The sequence below is a fragment of the Homalodisca vitripennis genome, chromosome 3, assembly GCF_021130785.1.
Source record: "Homalodisca vitripennis isolate AUS2020 chromosome 3, UT_GWSS_2.1, whole genome shotgun sequence".
Classification (NCBI taxonomy): Eukaryota; Metazoa; Arthropoda; class Insecta; order Hemiptera; family Cicadellidae; genus Homalodisca; species Homalodisca vitripennis.
Genome location: NC_060209.1, coordinates 196877896 through 196898987, shown reverse-complemented (window position 1 = coordinate 196898987; position 21092 = coordinate 196877896). Strand labels below are relative to the sequence as shown.

General features: G+C 34.8%; 1 protein-coding gene across 19 annotated transcripts in view; it reads right to left on the bottom strand.

Annotated features, from left to right (window-relative positions):
• The window catches only part of LOC124357995 (extensin-like), a 55031-nt gene that overhangs the window by 19721 nt on the left and 14218 nt on the right, over window positions 1–21092 (bottom strand). For 16 of the 19 annotated variants that reach the window (XM_046810182.1, XM_046810200.1, XM_046810201.1 and 13 more), the window contains exons 2-10: window positions 15791–15899; window positions 15195–15252; window positions 14270–14340; window positions 12934–13110; window positions 11461–11720; window positions 8339–8437; window positions 4827–4925; window positions 2309–2407; window positions 172–270 (exon numbers count right to left, since the gene is read on the bottom strand). In XM_046810182.1, coding sequence (XP_046666138.1) covers window positions 172–270; window positions 2309–2407; window positions 4827–4925; window positions 8339–8437; window positions 11461–11720; window positions 12934–13110; window positions 14270–14340; window positions 15195–15252; window positions 15791–15899 — 1071 coding nt within the window. The remainder of the gene's footprint in view (window positions 1–171; window positions 271–2308; window positions 2408–4826; window positions 4926–8338; window positions 8438–11460; window positions 11721–12933; window positions 13111–14269; window positions 14341–15194; window positions 15253–15790; window positions 15900–21092) is intronic. The other 3 variants (XM_046810187.1, XM_046810197.1, XM_046810186.1) reach the window with 2 other exon arrangements.

Genomic DNA, 21092 nt, shown 5'->3' with positions numbered 1-21092 from the left:
TTTAACAATTTTTATGGTCTTATACTGTTCTCAAATTAATGTTTTTTGTTGTTTTAGGAATCTTCTAAAACAAAAAATTGTAACATTTTATAACATATTTCGCCTTGACCTCTCCTGTGCATATATTTATAGCAAATTTGTTGATTAAAGAAAGTCAAGAATATTTCAAACCTTTTCCGGACAGTAGGTTCCAGGTCCTGGAATCTCCTCCTTATTTTGAGTGTCATGTCTTCCACTGATAGTGTACGCAGGAGTGGTCATTGTGGAAATCTACAGTGGTAATACAGTGCGGTTAGTGCTTCTGCTATCTACTACTCTAATATGTTATACTCTACAGAAAATTGCAAGGAGAAAATTGGTTAAAACGAAGCACTACTATGAATAAGAAACTAATTTCATTCTACCCAACAATTCGTTCAAATCAATAAAGTTCGATACTAACTAATCTTTTGTGTCAGTTTTAGATACCAAACTTTCTTCCTCCACAATCTGTGGACGTGGTGTAGTTTGTTCCTAACAGATTTATTTTAGGAATGTTTTAAAATAGCAGCGGTTTTTGGGCATACCGTCTCTTTCCTTGTCAGATAGTTAAGGACGAGAGTCAGGAATTCCAAAGCAGTAACAAACAAATCAATATTTAATTGAGAGAACCCAGACGGATCTGTTTGGAGTGATGATTCGTTTTCAGTAAAGGTGTTCAACTTAAAAAAAGGCCCAATTGCTCGTTAGGTTGTACAAAATTAATATTGTTTTTAATGCGTATGTTTGTGAAACGGGTTAAATAGTGTTTCTAATGTTGGCATGACTGGAGCTGGAGTGGGGATGGCTGTCAAGCATTGACGTTTGAACAAAGTGAGGTTAGGTTGCATATTAGTACATTGTTGTTTGTTAAAATGCGCTTTACTGTCGACCACCGGGTATTCGTGATTGAGACTTATTTAGTGACGAATTCTCCTGCTGTGTCAGCAACGATTCATGAACGAATTTGAAAATGACCAAGTTCAAAGCGCAATACAGAAGTTAATTTAAAAAGTTTCATGAAACATGTTCAGTGTTAGACAAAGCAGTCAGTTTTAACTCCGGTCGTCGTTCAGGGCATTAGAGCGTCAGTTACGCGATCTCCACATAAATCTTTATGAAGACTAAACCAGAAAAGAACATTTCATTAGGTTAAGCCCACGCTGATATGAGAAGAATACTGAAATGTTATCCATACCGAATGCAGGGTTTCCATGAACTGAAGGACTCTGATAATGTCAAAAGGGTTCACTACTGCCAATGGTTTAGGCCATTCATTAGTGGCAACATTTATATTTTAGATTAAGTGTTATTTACAGATGAAGCTTGTTTCCATTTTGGAGGTTATGTTAATAGTCAAAACTACCGGACCTAGGGTACTTACAACCCGCACATTTTCTCCCTTTCACCCCCCCCCCCCCCGTGGTGTAAGATTTCAATGCGAAGAATAATAGAACCTTTGTTTTTTTAAATAATTGTGAATGCTGCCCTCTACCAATACATTATCCAACAGTTCATAGGCTTATTGCAAGATGAGCGGAGATGCTACAGGATTTTTTTCATGGAAGAATAATGTTCAACAGGATTTGGGCCACCACGATCCCCTTATCTGTGTAGTCTTGACTTCTTTTTGTGGAGCTACTTGAAAGAAATTCTTTACAGGATCAATCCTCATACCCTACAGGAATCGAAAACAAATATTGCCAATGCAATTAATGAGATACACAGAGTACAGCTGAGTAGAGTGGCGAGGAACATGTTGAAACTTGTTGACAAGTGTATAAAAAAGGATGGACAACATTTACAAAATTTGTTGTAATTCAGTACAATGTAATTGGTTCTCAATAAATAAATTGTTATTACACAGATTTGGAGCCTCTTTTAAGTTGAAACCCCGGTACTTTCGCCTTCCTCAATTGCAAAATCTTTAAGTATAGATTTGTTCTGTAAATTAAATCGTTTCTGCTTTTTATTTTGTGACATATTTAGTAATTGGTGTTAGCGAAACAAAACTTAATTGTAAACTTGTAACATTTTATGACGTATAATCTATAAGTTTTGCAGAGTCAAAGGTCATTAATATATGAGACCCAGGTGTAAAACTTATATTATTACAATAATCTTGGCATTTTTAAATCCCCAACAAAATTTTGATTTTTTTTCCGAAACAAAGTTACAACAGTTTATTTGTTAAATGAACTTTTAATTAACGTTCTACAACTCGTTAGGTGATACATCCTGTATTTGTGTTATATGTTAAAATATAATGGCTAGTTCAGGGTGAACTTACTTTTTCGGGACAATAAGCTCCAGGGCCCGGTATTTCCTCCTTGTTGGGGATCTGGTGTCTGCCGCTCATGGAATATGACGGAGTGACTATGTTGGGTATCTGTAATCAATCAATCGTGTAATATGACTAATAAATATATCATGTTGTCATATACAAATATGACTAATCGAATATTCATTAGCTGATTAAGTAAAAAAACATATTCTGAATTGAATTTCTGTTTCTTTATTTCTATAATACAGCAGATTATATTTCACAAACACCATGTTAAAAACCTGTATGTAAAAAAAAGAAAAATGTATAGTTATAATTTTTGCACACAAATAGAGACAACATCGAAAAAATCAATTAACGTAATTTAAAATTGTTCAATATACGTACTCAATACTTAGCTAACAGAGAAACAACACCATAAAAAAAGATGTAATGCAACTAATAAATATGCAAATCACGTTTGATAAAGCATACTTTTAACATGTGCAAACAAATGAAATAAGATTATGCATAGTAATAAATTTAAATCATAAATCTATGTACATAAATATTTTAAAGAATGAGTATCGGGCATAGCCATAGAGTACAATATATTGCAATATGGTACAATATAATTTACACAAATTAATCAACTATATTACGGCATTCTACGCTAAATTAACCGGTATTACCGCTAGATAGTGGACTGAAACGTGTAAGAGTAAAGTTAAGGCGGAATTAGAATTAATTCTAAGCTTCGGTCAAATGCTGAATATTTCACGATAAGAACGTGGAGTACCACTTCATCTGAGGTCAAGACACTTCAAATGAGGTCAGGGCACTTCACCTAAGGTCGAGGCTGGGTCCTAGTATACTCGTAACCTAAACTTGTCTGCCCTTGGAGGGAATGTTCAGGGACTAAAAGTTATACCTGTAAATCGTATTAATTAGGTAAACTAATTAGGTGACCTTGAAAACGAAAAAAATGTGTATCCAATCATCTCACTTTTCCAGCGTTTTCTCCACATACGTTGGACAGTTGCTATCGATAGCAAATCAAATCATATGCAATTCCTGTCTTTTCCACACAAATCAGTAAGATGCTTCTTAAAGATTAAACCATATTTATTGAAATAATTTTGTAATGGGTATATGAGTCTAAGATTGTATATAATAAATGAGTTAACTGGTGAAATTAGAGAAGAGTACGTTAACAAGATAATTTTAGATTAACTTTAGAAACTTCAATTTTGCTTAACCGTTATCTATTTCTAACCGTTTAAATAAATATCACGATTTTCATATGTACTATTTTCATATTAATCATAACTGTTTATAAGATTTATTTTTAAGATTTCAGGAACAATCATCTTATGAATTAAAAGATTTTATTTAGATTTATAAATAAATAGTGAGTTAATAAAATAGTGGGAATTTGAAGGAAGTAATTACGAATAAAGATATAAAACCTTAGTTACAATACAGTCTGATGATCTGAGATGCAGCTGAACACCCTATTACGACACTTCTTTGACCTGATCTGAGATATAGTTGGACCACTTTCAATACAACCTGATCTATCAGTTTCATTGACTTTGAGATGCAGCTGACATATCCACATTTCGACAATTTTAGTTACAATCGTATCCTGATATGGAGCTATTTTACAAATACACCATACCTGATCTGAGATGGGAACACCCTAGTTACGACACTAGTTGTGTGACCTGATCTGAGATATAGTTAGACCACCTTAGTTGCAATACAGTCAGGTGACCTGATTTGAGATGCAGCTGAACACCTAGTTACGACGCTAGTCGTGTGACCTGATTAAAAAATTGTAAACCCTAGTTGCTAGTTACGTAACCTGATCTGAGCTACAGTTGGACACCCTTAGTTACGACACTAGTCAGTGTGACCTGATCTGAGATATAGTTGGACCACCTTAGTTACAATACAGTCAGGTGACCTGATCTGAGATGCAGCTGAACAACCTAGTTACGACACTAGTCGTGTGACCTGATCTGAGATATAGTTGGACCACCTTAGTTACAATACAGTCAGGTGACCTGATCTGAGATGCAGCTGGACACCTTAGTTACGACACTAGTCGTGTGACCTGATCTGAGATATAGTTGGACCACCTTAGTTACAATACAGTCAGGTGACCTGATCTGAGATGCAGCTGGACACCCTAGTTACGACACTAGTCGTGTGACCTGATCTGAGATATAGTTGGACCACCTTAGTTACAATACAGTCAGGTGACCTGATCTGAGATATAGTTGGACACCTTAGTTACAATACAGTCAGGTGACCTGATCTGAGATATAGTTGGACCACCTTAGTTACAATACTAGTCAGGTGACCTGATCTGAGATATAGTTGGACCACCTTAGTTACAATACAGTCAGGTGACCTGATCTGAGATGCAGCTGAACACCCTTAGTTACGACACTAGTCATGTGACCTGATCTGAGATATAGTTGGACCACCTTAGTTACAATACAGTCAGGTGACCCGATCTGAGATTTAGTTAGATCACCTTTTCAGGGCAGTACGCTCCAGGCCCTGGGATCTCCTCCTTGTTGCTGACTTGGTGTCTCCCGCCCATGGAGTACGATGGAGTCACGATGTTGGGTATCTGCAATCAGTCAATGCAAAAATTTCGGTTACTTCACTTTGACAAATCGTGTGCGAAATTATTTCAAAACTTATCTCCACAATATATTTTCTGCAAAAATGGTTGAATCTGATAAATTTGTATAATTTGATACTAAATAAATACGTTCGTAAACTTTAAACTATGAACTTAGCACCATATAATTAGTAAAAATGTTCAAAATTTGTTTCCTCTCTGTATGAACTACATGTGGGTGGTTGATGTTATGATTTTGTACTAATTGTTTTAAGTATTTTGAAATATAAATATTTTATTTTACTTTTTCTTATTCAAATATTTTTTTTTGATTTTCTATATTGATACTTTGATTATTTGTTTATAATCCCGTATTGAAATGAAATATTTCGTGTAATGTAAGAAATTTACTGTATGGTGTCGGACTTGTATTCCCTAAGATTATGCAGAGTGTTTATTGTGTAGATTACGAAAATTCTTCTAACATATCTAAATTAATCTAGTCAATACTGATGGGTATCGGTAAATCTAATCATCGTTACTGGCATTGACCTATACTGTATGTTTCGTTATTTATCTCAGAAAGTCAGAAGTGTGTCGTCCAACCATGGTCTGTTGGGTTTATTTAACTTGATAGATACACTTTAATAATAAGATCTATAAAAATTCGCATAAATTGGGAATAACATAGTTTTGAGTAGTGTTGAATATCTGAAAAAATGTGTTTTCTATATAATATAAACGGCCAAAGAAGAGACACTAGCGCCTGGACATTTTGATAAACTTTATCCAGAAAGATTGTTGGAACGAAAAGCAAACGGATATAATGTTGACTCATAAGCTACCTGCCTTGTCGGTGTGCAGAGAGAAAGCAGTCGCAGACTAGGTCGTCTGTTGAAATTGTGCACTTAACGTCCTACGGTACCTTGCTACCAGGGTTGCACTAGAGTCGGCGTTCTTACATAGCTTTTCTGAGATAAGGATTAACAATTACAAACCAAGAAATCAAGCTGCCGAGAGAAGAGAAGAGATAAACTAATGACTTTCGCTTTCCCTGAATTTCCCGAAACTATGTCTCGAATTTTTCAACATAAAAATGAAAGAGTATCTGAACCCACCAGGCATACTACGTGTATGATGTACTACGAAAGTCAAAATATTTTGGTCTTGTAAAGTTTTTCCAAAGGTAATAATACCATTTATTCCATCAATAATTTACAAATTATAATTCACGAAAACTTTGGAATTTACTAACCACTATTACCAGTAGCGTGGCCAGTGATATAATTTAATAATATAGCATTAAGATACTTAATCTAAATGGTGGTGTTTATTTAAAATACTGTTGATGTAAAATAAAACTAAAAGGTTTCTTTGAATATCCAAATATTGTTGAATAGCGATGGCTAACAATGATTTTTAATTTCCATTGGTTGCTTAACCTGTTCAGAGAGCAAAGTTCACTTTTGCCTTTATACAGCGCAGCGGTTTGTCCAAACTGTGCCGCACCTCTTTTTTAACCAAATTTGGTATAATGCAACTTATTAGTCTTTAAGATATTAATGTTTTATAAAAAACACATACAGACAGATGGATGGGAAACTAAGCATCAGAGACCTGTATTCATTTGGTGAAACATGTTTGTCTTGACCTGAGCAATAACGTGGTTTACCTTTGTCCAGACAGTTATGGGACACTTTGTCTAAAGTCATTCGTTAATTAATTGTAGAGTATTGTATGGGACCTTCCTTCATTGATATTGAACGCGAAATCCTTGAGTTCGTCAACAGCACAACGATGTTGCTAAAGTACAAAACACACACAACACGCACACAGACGAAATAAATTGATTCACAATACAATTTATTGTCTGTATTTGTTGTACGGCACACACCATACCGTTTCATACGAGCTTAACACATACGAGCGTTAACACGAGATTTTTGCTGACAATATTTGGAGGTAACCTAGAAGCTAGGAACTGCACGATACGACAGGGTGGGAGTTACCCTACTGTCAGTCGGCAGGAGGACGAGAGTGCAATCTAGGGGGTGGTGTCCATGTGCATAGGGTGGTTCTCAGTTTCTCAGTCTGTTATTAAACTTCAACGAAGCGTACGAGTTTTTGTATTATTTTTCGCGAAGGCGTAGGGTTGTGGTACGATTTGCGTTTATATCCGTCTACATTTTATACATTTGTAACTTTGGCTATGCTCATGAAGAACCGCGTCTAGGACTCGTCACTCAATTAGTACCGTAAGTTAACATTTCCAAAACACCCTTCGAGTGCCAAAAACCGATGAGATCGGTCCGCGAGTATTTCCGTAAAGTTCCAAAGGCCGAGTAAACCGACTTTTCGAATATTGTTTCATTCTCTTACTAAATGTTGACTATGGCTTGTAATTAGTCTCATTTTATACATAATCAATCAAATAGATGCTTAATTTGATTTGTTACAGTTGGTAAAAGCTATTTACCAAATATCAGAAACTACTTTTATGCTAGTGCAGATTTTAGTACTTTGTACTAATATATACAAATCATACTTTTTTAAACTTGGTAAGTTATAGTTGTTCCTATTTACATAGGAAACAATAATAAAGATTCAGGCAAATGCATTGAGGTTTAAAAATTGCAATTTTTATTTATAAACACTTAAAAAAATAAATATATAATGAATCATTTGTTTGTGTGATTTTTAATTTAAAATTTCAAAACTTTTTAACATCCAAATACATGTATAATTCTAATGCTACTTTTCTTCCAACTCAATAAAACAAAAAATATCCCATTATGTTTATTCTTGAAAAGTTGTGATTATTTTGTGGAACACTACATAAATACCAAATGTACAAAAACTATTTATACATATACTTACTCTTTTAATTTACTATGTTTGTTTCTAGATGCATAAGGAACAATATAAATGCATACAAATTAATTAAGACAATAAAATGTAAAACTGTATTTTAAAGTTACAAAAATTACATTTCAATTATTTTGCTACATATTTTTTAGCTTTATTGTATTGAAATTTAAACAAAACAAAATTACAAGTTATAGCTTACTTTTCCCCATATATAATAAAAAACAAATCATCCCATTATGTTTATTTTTGAAAAAGTTATAAATTATTTAGCTGAACACTACACAAACACCAAAGGAATGCTTGGCACTGAGAAAGGTGACTTGACATAAATGCGATACCACCTCAAAAGTGCTTGGCGCTCAAAGGGTTAATATACTCCAACTAATAAAATAATTTGCACTATATTTAACATCTATCACGTTATCCAATATCACAGACAATATAGCAATCCAAGGTAGCTACATACATTTCTATTTCACGTCTATAGAGACACACAGTGGAATAGTAAGTGTGCACTCTTTTATCACACATATAGAAGTAACATGACCTACCTTCTCCGGAGAGTAAGCAGCAGGGCCTGGGAGATCCTCTCTGTTCTGGATGTCGTGTCTGCCGCTCATCGTGTACGCTGGAGTTGTGATGGTGGGTATCTACTCATCCGTATACAAGGGTTAGTAACGATATACCCCAACTACTCATATACTGGCAACACTACCCTCCAAGACCTGTTATTGTCATCTTTCTACGCCATATGTTCAGTATATACAAATGCATTTTAATGAACTGAAATTCCATTACGGTACATTGGGCCTTGTGTAAAATGGCTTTATTGCAGTAGTTAGAAAATAATTTAGACATAACATTTTACTTACATATATGTTACTGTAATATTTAATTGTTTACCATCAAATTGTAGGGATAACAGGAATTCGGACATTTGCAATCGTTATAGGTTACAAAAGGTATAACACAACGTTTCGATGATTGGAATCTATCCTCTTCGACAGGTGCGGGAGGTATTAATACATACAAAAACGTAAAGAAGTAAATTGTGATTGTGATTTTCGCACTTGTGATTTGTTCTCGGAACTTTGCATCCTGTGCAGTGACAACGCCTGGACTGGACTCTAATCGACTTTTGGGTATGTTTGAACTCTATTTTCTCCCTTCTTTATTTCTTTACGATCTGTATTTTTGTATGTATTAATACCTCTTCTACCTGACGAAGAAGATTGATTCCAGTCCTCGAAACGTGTTATACCTTTTGTAACCTGTAACGATGGCAAATGTCAGAAACCCTGTTATCCTTTAAATATTGTATCGTAAATAACAAACTAACAAATTGTGTTCTGTTAGCAGTATGAAAATCCTGGCGGATTTTAAGTTTTTATTAAAATAAATATTGTCATAAAATGTTTTAATGAAAAAATTGGGAGACCAAGATTGACTAATGGGTTAAAACAAAACATAACACTTTGGCAGAATTTACCTCTATTAAGTTTTAAAACTGTATTAATATAAATAAGAAGTATTTCCAGCACATTATTTATTTATTTATATTTAGGTATTGTCTGTTTTTTATACTTGTTTACTAAAAAACTCACAGAGATGAAACTCTAAAATTTTTATATTTTACGTAATTAGATACTAAAACTGAAAAATTATCTTTTAAGATTGTTTTATTGGCAATGATAGCAAATGTTACAATAATAAACACAACACTAATATCATGCCAATCATGGAGTATTCCAAATTAGTAATGCAAGAGAAACAGTTCAAGTTCTTTAAGTATTAGGATTGGATTGATACAAATTAGAAATTAAATGTAATTAACAGTGTTTGTGTAGTTATAATTATGTAACTGTTATGAATTTGCAATCTTATTTTATCCTGTATTGTGTAAAATCATCGTATTCAAGTAAACTTTCCAAATACCTGTGTAAAGCAAAAGACTTTTTAATTTTTCATCTGGTTTGAATACATATAGAAATAACAAGTTTAGTTTTCGGATTATTTCTTAATCTTAGTGTTTTGTGGTTTTTGCGATATTTCATGTAAATTTGTATGAATAATTAAATGTTTTAATACAGCCATTATAACGATTTATTTGTATTTTAACAAGAATAATATTGTCATGCAAAGTTACAGTGCAATAATGTTTATATGTTTAACTGTGTGTTATGACTGCAAAATAATAAAACACAATTAGACAAGTTGGACACTAAATAATGCGTTACAGCAGAAAATTTCCAGAATATATTTTACAATCTGTAGGTATACATTTTCAAGTGCTTATATATACAAAAAGCTTCTTACTTTCGAACAAATACATATAACTTTCATTACCTACACTATGGAGCTTTCCACTACCAATTTCATGCACTGAGTCAAATACTTATATTACTGTTCCATTAATACTTCTACTAAAGAGTGAAAGTTATTTAAACATTTGAATAACTTGTTATTACCTTTTTTGTTGTCCGAAACTCCTTCATTGCAGCAATACTTATCAATACAGAAAGATCATATATCATGTGAAGATGTCATTAATATGTCCGTGGTAATCATTAACAGTGTTATATGATACTTTCGCTAGTATTTTACTGTCATAGAAATATAAAATAACGTAAGTATAAACTTATATCAAATTATGGTAGCTACTTGTTTAGGTAAATAAAATAATCCTATTTTATAATTTACCACAATTGTATTAAACTATTGTAAATGTTCTGTATACAATATGAGGTTGAGTGGTAGAGAGGGCTTAATAGCCCTAACTCCGCCTCTTTAATAGTGTTTTATTTAATTTGTTTCATTTTATATCATAATTCATTTGCCTCACATATAGTCAGGACCGGCTGTGGGCTTATCCGAAGTGTGCAACCGCACATGCAAGCTTAGATAGAATGGGATAAAATCAACTCAGTAAAAAAACAAAACTACCAATTTAAATTAGACACTTCTAAAGTAGTACAAATTTCAACGAAGTCTTTAGTTTTTACAAAGATTTTAGTTGGATATAAATATTACAGGAAATGCCTAAGAAGCAATGCTACCTCTAATAGAAAACTCTACTCCTGTATCCGAAGGTAAGAGCACTCACGGCGTATAAAATAAAATAGAATAACTTAGAAGAGGGATGACTAGTAAAGTTTTTTTGGACACGAATACGGAGTATCATCATAAAATCATTTCTCTAATTACTAATTAACTATCATAAATTAAGACATATCATCATCACCCGTTGTCCGAAAGCTAATTTAACCCCCATTTTAAGCATCAATTTCATGTGTAAATAATATGGTTGGAACAGCTCAAAAACTCTATTTTGACGCGAAAATGTAAAAAAAAAATCCTCGAACGACTTTTTCCTTAGGGAGTATCCCATAACCCAATCATCCTCCCTTCCGGTAGGTGTATATACCCCTATCCTTACACATGTAGAATGTGTGCCTTAGGCTGCCCCTGTATATTGTTTTGTATTCACTTAAAATATACATTTTCCGTTCGCCAATGTTGCTAATTTGTCAGCAAAGAATTAAAAATCTATAGTTGTTTCACGAGTCACTTTTTTCAGTTTCGTGTAATATTTATAACTCTAGTTTTGACTATGTTGTTAGATATACCAATATGACTATAGACGATACCAGTGTAGTAGCTACGATCTGTATACCTTCTCCGGCGAGTATGCTCCAGGGCCGGGCTTGGTGCTGTGGTCGGACGGCAGGGTATATCGAGAGCTGACAGAGTAGCTCGGACTCTTGGGCTTGACACTGTCGGGGTTGGCGTTGTTGTAAGCTCCTGGTCCAGGCGTGTGCACGCGGTCATCCACGAACTCCTTCTGTCGCCCCGAGATGCTGAAGGCCGGAGCCGCCTTCTTGTTGCCTTCCTTCGTGGCTCCCAGCACGGTCGGGATATTGTACACGTTGGGCGCTGCAACAGGGAGGAGAGCCATTAGATCGTGCACATGAGAACAAACTATTACTTTTTGTTCCATCAATATAATAAACCGTCGGGATGTCTTATCCCCGCACTATTCCTGATAATGTATTCAATACTATCAGTTAAATTTGACGTTAATTATTGCGTCTTATCTGCCTGAGTGAATCTGAACGAAATCTGCTTTGACCTTTCAATTATACGTCGAAGTTCGTTGGTGATATCAATCCATAAGTAATAGCCTCAGATAATACCTCAGAAAAAGTATCTTACCATTGATTTAAATCAAAATTGCCATGGTCGTTTGTTGGATTATATTTTTATATGGGTTAGTTCTTTGGGCACCTTTAGAAGGATCTGTAGATCCATATTCGTCTATACACGATTCCTTTGCCATTGGAATGACGGATCCTGCGGTCTTTGACGAATTGTTACTAACGTCCAAGAACAGTTACTAAACATAGTTCAAATGGGCGATGTGAGAAAACCTCTCGGCACTTGAACACTTGGCTTTTTGAAATCGCCAATAATCAGTATCATCAAAGTGTTTGTAACATTTAAGCGCAAAATTCTTAGGAGTCATGCATCAGCTGCTCCAAAATTGATCTTTAGTAGGACTGAGTTTAGTTTATTCGTCTAGCTAATCCATTTGAGCCAATCGGTTGAAAAGTAATGTACAGTATTGTGACACCATCCGTTTTTCTATAAGTTTTCTAGACCCTTCCCATCAAATTTCTTCCTGTGTGGTCCCTTCCTACAAGTTTTTACAGTTTTAATAAAAACATTTGCTTTGAGTTGACAGTAAGACTGAAAGTGAACCAAAACTTTTACCGAGTTGGAACTTTTCAGGTTATTTGCTGACTTTGTAATATTTCTAGAAGGGAGTGTGACGTAATGTTCCAACCCCGCCTTAAGTACAAGTGAAAGATGCGACGCGACTCAGCAAGATGATAAGGTCGATGGCCGATCAAAGCTCGGCACTACAAGACCTTTCATCGCAAACCGGACAGGATTCTGCCAATGGTGATTGACTTTCCCACATGATTCTTATTTACAGCAGTTTCAAAAGCGTGTTTTTATAAGTAACTTTGCAGGGTCACAAAATTTATAGACTGTTACTAAATATGCAAATTTACAAAATATATTTACACACATTCAGCGAAGAAATAAAGGAAATTCGTATTTCTGTTTTGTGGAACTGCTCTACCTGGGGTGGAGCTGGTCTTCTCGACCGTGGTCTTGAGGCCGAAAGTGTACTTGGGAGAAGCGTCGTGGATCACCTTTTCCGACTTCTCAGGGTTGTAATCTCCTGGCGCAGGGGTCGTCTCCGTCTGCTGGTCACGTGGCCTGGAGTGGAGCGTGGAGGCTGGTGGAGTGTCCTTTCCTGGAAACAGGACAAATGGGGTTATCACATATTTATCTCGCTGTTTTTTCCTCTTTAGATCTATTATGACTATTAGTAAAATTTGGACTCAAATATTGGACTTCTTCTTCTATGGGGTGGCCTATTGCCATGCACTTAAGCCTCAAGGGCCTGTTGCGCACCCCGAAACATGAGGCATACCCGTCTATGATTTCAGCAGTTCCACAAACCGCCGAAACCAACCTATCAGGTCCTCCTGGGGAAATTCACCACCCTTGTCCAAACTACCAAAGACGGCATACCTCTCCCTTGCTAGTGAAGGGCAATCAAAGAGCAGGTGTTCAGCAGTCTCCTCTTGTTCATCACTCATTCTACAAAGCCGACTCTGTGAAGATGCTTCCTCAGGTCACCATGTCTCGTAATTAGACCTATAATCCGAGAAGTCTATTGAGAGAAAGTCAGACGCCACTCTGAAGGAAGGCGACTGTAGTATTCCACGGTATTAAACGATCTCGTTTTCTAAAGAAGGTCATGTGGTAAGTAGAAATATTCAATAGCACTTAAATTTATTTGCTTAATGCAGCATTGATTTTATGAAATTTTTGCAGGCTATATTAAAAATTGATTATTTGAAAATAAACATGTTTCGAAACTTACCACTGTTGTAGGTTGAAAGTCTTATTTAAAATAATACTTTTTATTTATTATTTTATTTTGAGCTTCTTCATCGCCGACTTTTTTGGATCTCATAGCTACTTTGATTCTTAGGGATAGAAATAATTCAAAGTACTCTCTTTAAAATTGAACATTTAGTTCATGCTGGAGTTCAAAAAGTACTAATTAAAATATTAGTCATACAGATCAGATCAGCATAAAATATGCAGTAATTGAAATATCATAATAGTGTTCAATACCAAATACCTGGTAGTTACATTTTAGGAGAGAATTCAAACTGAGAGACAGTTTTATCTTGGATTGTATTGGTTACAGAAGAGATAACTCATCCAATGATATAATTGAGGCACTGAGAAAGTGAGCGATGGGACTGCCATCTGTGGAGTTAAAGTTCAAGTAGTAATCAAGTTAGGTGGCGCAGCCAAGCGTCGGACATCAGAACTAACTGAAATAGTTCCTGGACCATAGCAAACTCCTGTGTAAAGATTGCAGTAAAAGACTATACCTTTAGCGCTGAGTCCAGTGACGTTGTACTGTCCAGGGCCGGGGCCCACGCTGTCGTTCTTCCCACCATGTCTGCAACATAACATAGACACTGTGAGTACCCATTTATAACTAGTTCTTCTGGTACTACTACTAGTCCCTTCCGAGCGAGATCGAACCGTACAATAGCCATTGGTCTGTACACTTTTGTGCAAGGAACAATAAGTGTTTTCTTTGTCTGCTGCGGTAATGAGACAAAGGAGCAGTAGTGAAATAAATATGCTTCCTCTTCAGGAACACAGTTTCAGGATCCTCTTCCGTTGGGTAAAACAGAGTACGCCACGTTAGAAGACGCGTACCAAGCTTTGCGAAGGTTGCATGCAAGATGTTATATCTATAGCTTCATGTTAACTACGTCACACGCTAAAACGTCTTAAGATTATATTCAGCTTTGTTTATAATCTGTGATTTAGAACAATTTATACATGTACGCTAACTATCACCCAAATCCCAAGGAGTGACGAGCACCATCATGAAACTCGTTGTCGTCTTTATTGATACGAAGTTTCGTGCTAATTTTCAAGTCTATACGTCACTTAGTTCTCGAAATACCGCTCGGACAGAGGGATAGAAATGACATTTTTTCCCGCCCCTCTAGTGTAGGCTTCGCTAATGCTCTGCCAATAATTTATTTGAACATATCTGGCACTCTTACACCAGTTAAAATAAGACTGCCCTACCGAAAGGAATTTGCCTGGTATGGGTTTTCTTTAATATACGTCTTCTTCGTCTTCATGTTCAAAAACTGTACGGTTATCGAGGATTTCGTAAATGACCATTGGGGATCTAAATCTTGCTATGCAATAGTAATTTGTATATATTTATATTATATAACAAATTTAAGAAATTGCTATTTACCTAATTAGAAGTAAAATTGAATGGTTTACCTGCTTCCAAAACTGAACGCCGGGGCTCTGCCTTTCTTGGAGTCTGGCGTAACTTGTCCTGCAAAATAATTTACAGATTCAATAAAAAGGTCCTTACCATTATTTTATTTATAAATTCTTATTCTTCCTGAAATAAGTTTGTAAATCTACGAGGTAATCTATTGGGCATGACAATAGTGTTAATTTGACATTTAAAAAAAGTTTTACAATAATACTAATTCTTCAAAATATATGATTTTCACATGTATTTTCCTAACATTGGAAACCCCATTTTACACGGAACACGTTGTGTTCCGTTTGTAAAACACAAACAACACAACGTTTGTTTGTTTGTTGTAACATGTTGACATTTCAAACACTGTCCTATTCACAATCCCGTCTTTTTACATTGCTAGTATTAGAAGGTTGTTTTTATTAAAAACAAAACCTTGTTACTTATAAGTTACCATGCACTCTGTAAGTTTTTTTTATGTTACATATTCAAACATTTTAACAAAGTACTACATTGCCTAAAAGCTCTCGAGATCCTTGTTTATCTTTTAGATTCTTCTGCTTATGAAAAATACTTATAGAGTGTAATACTAAACATGACCTACCGACAAGGGTGTTAAGGGCCACACAAGCGGGCCCAGGGCTCGAGTACTCTGCAGCGATCGGTCCTCGACGTCTGGTCGGCGTCCAAGGCCTCTGGGTGAATCCTCCCATCTGGAACAGATCATAACAGTAAGAAATTCGTTTTTGACGATGGAAGGATTGTGAAGGTATGAAGATTTTTTCCGAACATTTACCATCGTTCACAACGCTCCGATATGATTTTTTATTTTAACCTTGTTTGTCTTTATGTGTTAGGTTAGTTATTTACCTGAAGAAGAGTTCAGATTGCAGATCTCGAAACGTAGTGTTACTGATTTTTTTTTGTATCACTGAACAATGGCAAATATCCGGGAAAATGAAGTTTCCTTCATAACGGTAAGTCTACACATTTGTTGCTATGGTGGGAAGGGTTGATTTAACGTGAATGTTGAGTTTAGCTCCAATTCACCCTCCTATTATCGCATCGCCTGGAATCTGACGCTGTCATCAAATTTAATTCCTGGAGTCATTTTTGTCAGAAGAGATAAAAAAAAGACTGCGACGAAGACGCCCAAAGTGAAGTCTTTACATCAGACACACCTAGGTTACACTATATTCTGTAGTCCAGGTATCTCTGATTTCGAAAAGATATAAAGAGTTCATTTTCGATTCTTCGTAGTTGACTTTTTATGGATGTGTTCAAACTAGATCAAGATTAGCTTCCAGGAGTCAAGTTTGAGTCAGACTCCAGACGCTGCACTAAGCTGAAAGTGAACTGGAGCTTAAACTCAACATTCAAATAACTGTAAGCTTACTCACAAGTGTTGACGTGATTTTAACAAGTTAGTCATGTCAAGCCGTACTGAATCCAGGTTTTTTTTAACTATGGAATAATAGCTGTTCGAAATTCTATACTATCAGTTATACTCGTACAGTGTAAAACATGTTTAGGAAGGATCTCAGATATGTTCCAAGTTATGTTACAAAACACCTCGTTTCGTGCAGTCTTGTAGTTTTTATGTTTTTTCTGACTGCTATGAACTCTATACCACCATGAAGTCTTGAATTCATTTCTAAACCAACGTGTTCTCTTGTATAGTTTTGTATTTTGCGAGTAAATCGTCATATAGTGATTAGTGTTTGCTAGCCTCATATATTAAGTTTTGTTACATATGAAGAAGTGGATACATCCCATAGAAACGTAATAGCTCCAAAAGTGTTCTATTTTTGTAGCATAGTTATATGGTAAATGTAGATGGTAAATGTTATAAATCTTGGTATCACATTTCAAATCACCATTTTCCAAATTTTGAGCAATTTACTGTACCAAGTAGTGTAGAGACAAATATTTAGAAGTTCTGTATCAATGAATCCTTAAATATTGCCACCAATTTAAAACTTAATTTTGAGAAGATCATAGATAGAAACATGCTAAAATTTTAAAACATTTTTCTCTAAAACTGCAATATTTGCAAATAACTTCATAAGTTTAATTTCAACGTTCACAAAACTTTAAGTAGGTTCGGTAGAGATGGTTGTCTTTAGTCATTATTCTCCTCCCTACAAACATATGTTATTTAATCCTAGTCCTAAGTTTGGCCGTTCAATAGTGTTTAAAGTTACTCAAGCATTTATCAGTACCAGGATTATCTGAACCATACAATTTTAAATAATTCCTTTAAAACCTCACCTATTAAATCTATCTGCCCTATGCATTTATCTATGAGCATGTATATATTAACGATAAAAATCATAAAGATCTTGAGCAAATTGTAGAAAATAGTATATTACCGGTAATAGTGACTCAATGGTTTAGCAAAATGAGTGACATAGTGACGACTGGTTCCATTTTTATTAAATTCAAAAGTAAAGACTAGAAAGGAGGAAGATTAGTTGTCAAAAGTATTTGATTTGGTTTCTTATTTCACAAATAAATAAACTGTATATATATATATATATATATATATATATATATATAATTTCAATAAATTTTTTGAATTTATATATATATATATATATTGTTTAACTAAACTATATTTGTATTTGGTCAACCCCATTTTTATCGCCTCGAATGAGGATTGAGGGATATTTTGGAAACCCAAAACAGTTTATTGTGGTATTTGCGGTTTGGTATTTTACTGAGAGAAGTAAGGTGAAATAGGAAACGAATCAACCACCGTTAATAGGTATTCCTTCTCCTTTTATGTTAGGGAAAGCTTGCCAATATCGTCTATGTAGAATTTCTGAATGGTATGGTAACTGTTTCTGATGAGAGCGGTATGATCTATTTAAGTAGTACGAGCCCTTTGAGATCGCACGACTCAATACAATAGGTTCATAGCACAAAATCTAAGTATATCTGTAATTATCTGGTTTAGATGGGGAGCCCAGAAAGTCTTGTAATCCTGGCTAACGTCTTGTGTATACCTAAGTCAGCTGCAGGCATAGGGAATACTTAAACGTCATGTCTATGAATTGTATACTTTGGGTCCTTTGGTCAATTCTTTTGCAAACCCCATGGCATACTGGGCTTCTGCTTAGCATGGTCGCTAACAAGACCCGCATACATATCAGACTGGTTTCGATCCACGGCCTTCTAGGTTATGGGCCCAGCACTCTTCCACAGCGCTGACCTGCATTTTGGTCTGAGGTGTCAGTACTCCTGTGTTAGACCTCCTCTTTTGGTCCGTGGTTCACCATAGACACCTCCGTGTTCCGGTTCGCAGCTGACACACGGGTACAGTCTCTTATCCTGTACCTCTCTGAACGCCACTCCTGAAATTTCATTTTTTCACTGACAAGACTGAGTATTATTGTCACAGTCTAATGTAACTCGGATCCGTCATCCAACTTGGTATGTTGGTGAATCTTTGAGGAGTGGATAATTGATTTCCGTGGGAGTTTCCATTTTGAAGGAGGTGATCTATTTATTATCGACCAAGTTCCACCCCCACTTTGACCATCTGATCCTAGTAGACCACCATGATATGAGGTGGCACAGCAGTCTGGGAATCATGTCCCTATCGAAGCCCTGCATACGTAACAGATTGGGTTGGTAGCAGATAAAGCTAAATTATTGCAAATTATTTTAGCCTAAGTGATTGTTAGCTTCACGACAGCCACCAAGTTCAGTTGCTATGTCATCAGTCACCTACCGAAATTATTTGCAATGCCAAGCATCATCTTAGATTATATTCTAAATTAATTATTAGACAACTAAATTGCTGCAGATTTATCAATTGAAAATGTTTAAATGTACTAAATTAAAATAATACTTTTTTAGAATATATCAGCTATCACCTTATTTAATTAAAACCTTGATATGCTCTTAATCAATCAATCAATTAATAAATGGATTACATTAGAAATATATTTAATAACTTTCCAGTGCCAATTATAGCAATTTATGAGTTTTGTTCTATTTACTAAGATTATATATACTACTGACTACTATCTTTTTTATAAATTTTAGTATACTCTAACAATAAAATTCTCTTTCGATGTTTACAACAACAGTTACTTCTTTTTTCCTTCAACCCTTTTCCGGGTTTAAGTTCAAGGCAAATATTTATTTCCAGGTAATATCATTAAACCATTAAATGAGCTGTACACAGTTCGTCACTATTTTAGAGATACACTTGAATATTTGAAACTGTCTCGGTAAATTCCTACAAGCAAATTTATTCAAACAATTTAATAAAATACAAAAAAATATATACAACAGTATACAAAAAACAATATATATATATAAAACAGTATATAAATACAAAAATATATTATACTACATTATACAAATACAAAACATAATATAGCATACTCAATTCGTGCAGGTCTTAATTCCTGTAAATTATTTGCCATCTCTTCACACGCACTTGCTGCTTATGCCACGATCTCTGCATAGATCATTAGGTATAAAATAGAGAAAAAGTTTATTTTTCTTGGAAATATTATTTTCCTTCCACGCAATTAAACAACTATTATTATCATAATACATTAGTTTATTTAGATTTTCTCGACTGATAACAAAATTAAAATTTTAATCTTTTAGCTATGGAATATATTACATTTAATGATTTTTAAATAGAACAAATTTAATTAATAATAACCATAAATAACCCCGTACATTATTGTCTCATCAGGTGCACAATTGAGCTCTTCATTTAGATGACACTATAATTTGTAGTCTAGATGTCTCTGATGTCTAAACAATGTAAAGAGTTAATTTTGTGATTCTTCGTCGGCTTTTTTGATCTCATCAGACAAACGTGACTCCAGATTCCAGGAGTCAAGTTTGTGACAGCGTCAGATTCCAGCCTGTGCACTAAGAGGAATATGAACTGGAGCTAAACTCAAGATTCACAGTTTTGTTACGTCGTGTTTTAACGTCAACTTTGTACTTTAGTGTTGCGTAGTTACAGCTGTGCAAAGTATATTTTAGTGTTGTTCAATTCAATTAGAAATTAGTAAGATGTTTTTTTCCGTTGAGGAAATACGAACCATTTGTGGCTATTTATTTTGTTCCGTGGGAAGCTGGGGAAGATTATTATCATATTAGCCTAAGTAACGTGCCACTAAGAAAAATCTTTTGTCGAATTTCTTTACGTAATATTATTCACTTTAATACGCAACAAAAATATGCCAGCATTAACAAATAGCGAATCTTTCCGTGAATATCAAGACATCCCTGTGGATTTACTCGTGCATCTAGACGATTGAAACAGGTGGTATAAATAGAAAGAAGACGGTTTCGTTTTCAAAGCAAAACATTCTATTAATAGCCCATTGATTGAAGGGAAGTCAACACAAACAGGGAAGAAGATTGCTGGGTGGGGGAGGGGGTAGTTCGATCAGCGAAGTGGCTGGCACCACAACCCAGCTGCAAGTCAAGGTCAGCTGTTTACAAAGCTTAAATCACGTGATCTGTTATCTTTATGCTTGGTAATTTCCAGTCTTCCCATGTAGCTTTACAGTTTATTGCATCAGTATATCTGTATATATATATATATATATATATATACAGAAGTATATACACAAGGTTTTGAAAACTTGTTTGAACTGTACGTAATGTTTGTCTACCTCTTCCGATAACCCAACATCTTTAATGATTATTACACAAATGGATAGGAATGGGTAATAACTGATAAGACTAATGAGTTACTTAGAGTCTTTTGATTATTCGCCACGGTAAATACCATTGACCTATTCACCCAATTTATTTACTTTTCTTCAGCTTTTCAGGTTATCTAAAAACTTAATCAACAGAATGTTCTAAATATTTAATAGTGTTATGGGAATGATGTATTGTATTAACTTATAGTAATAATC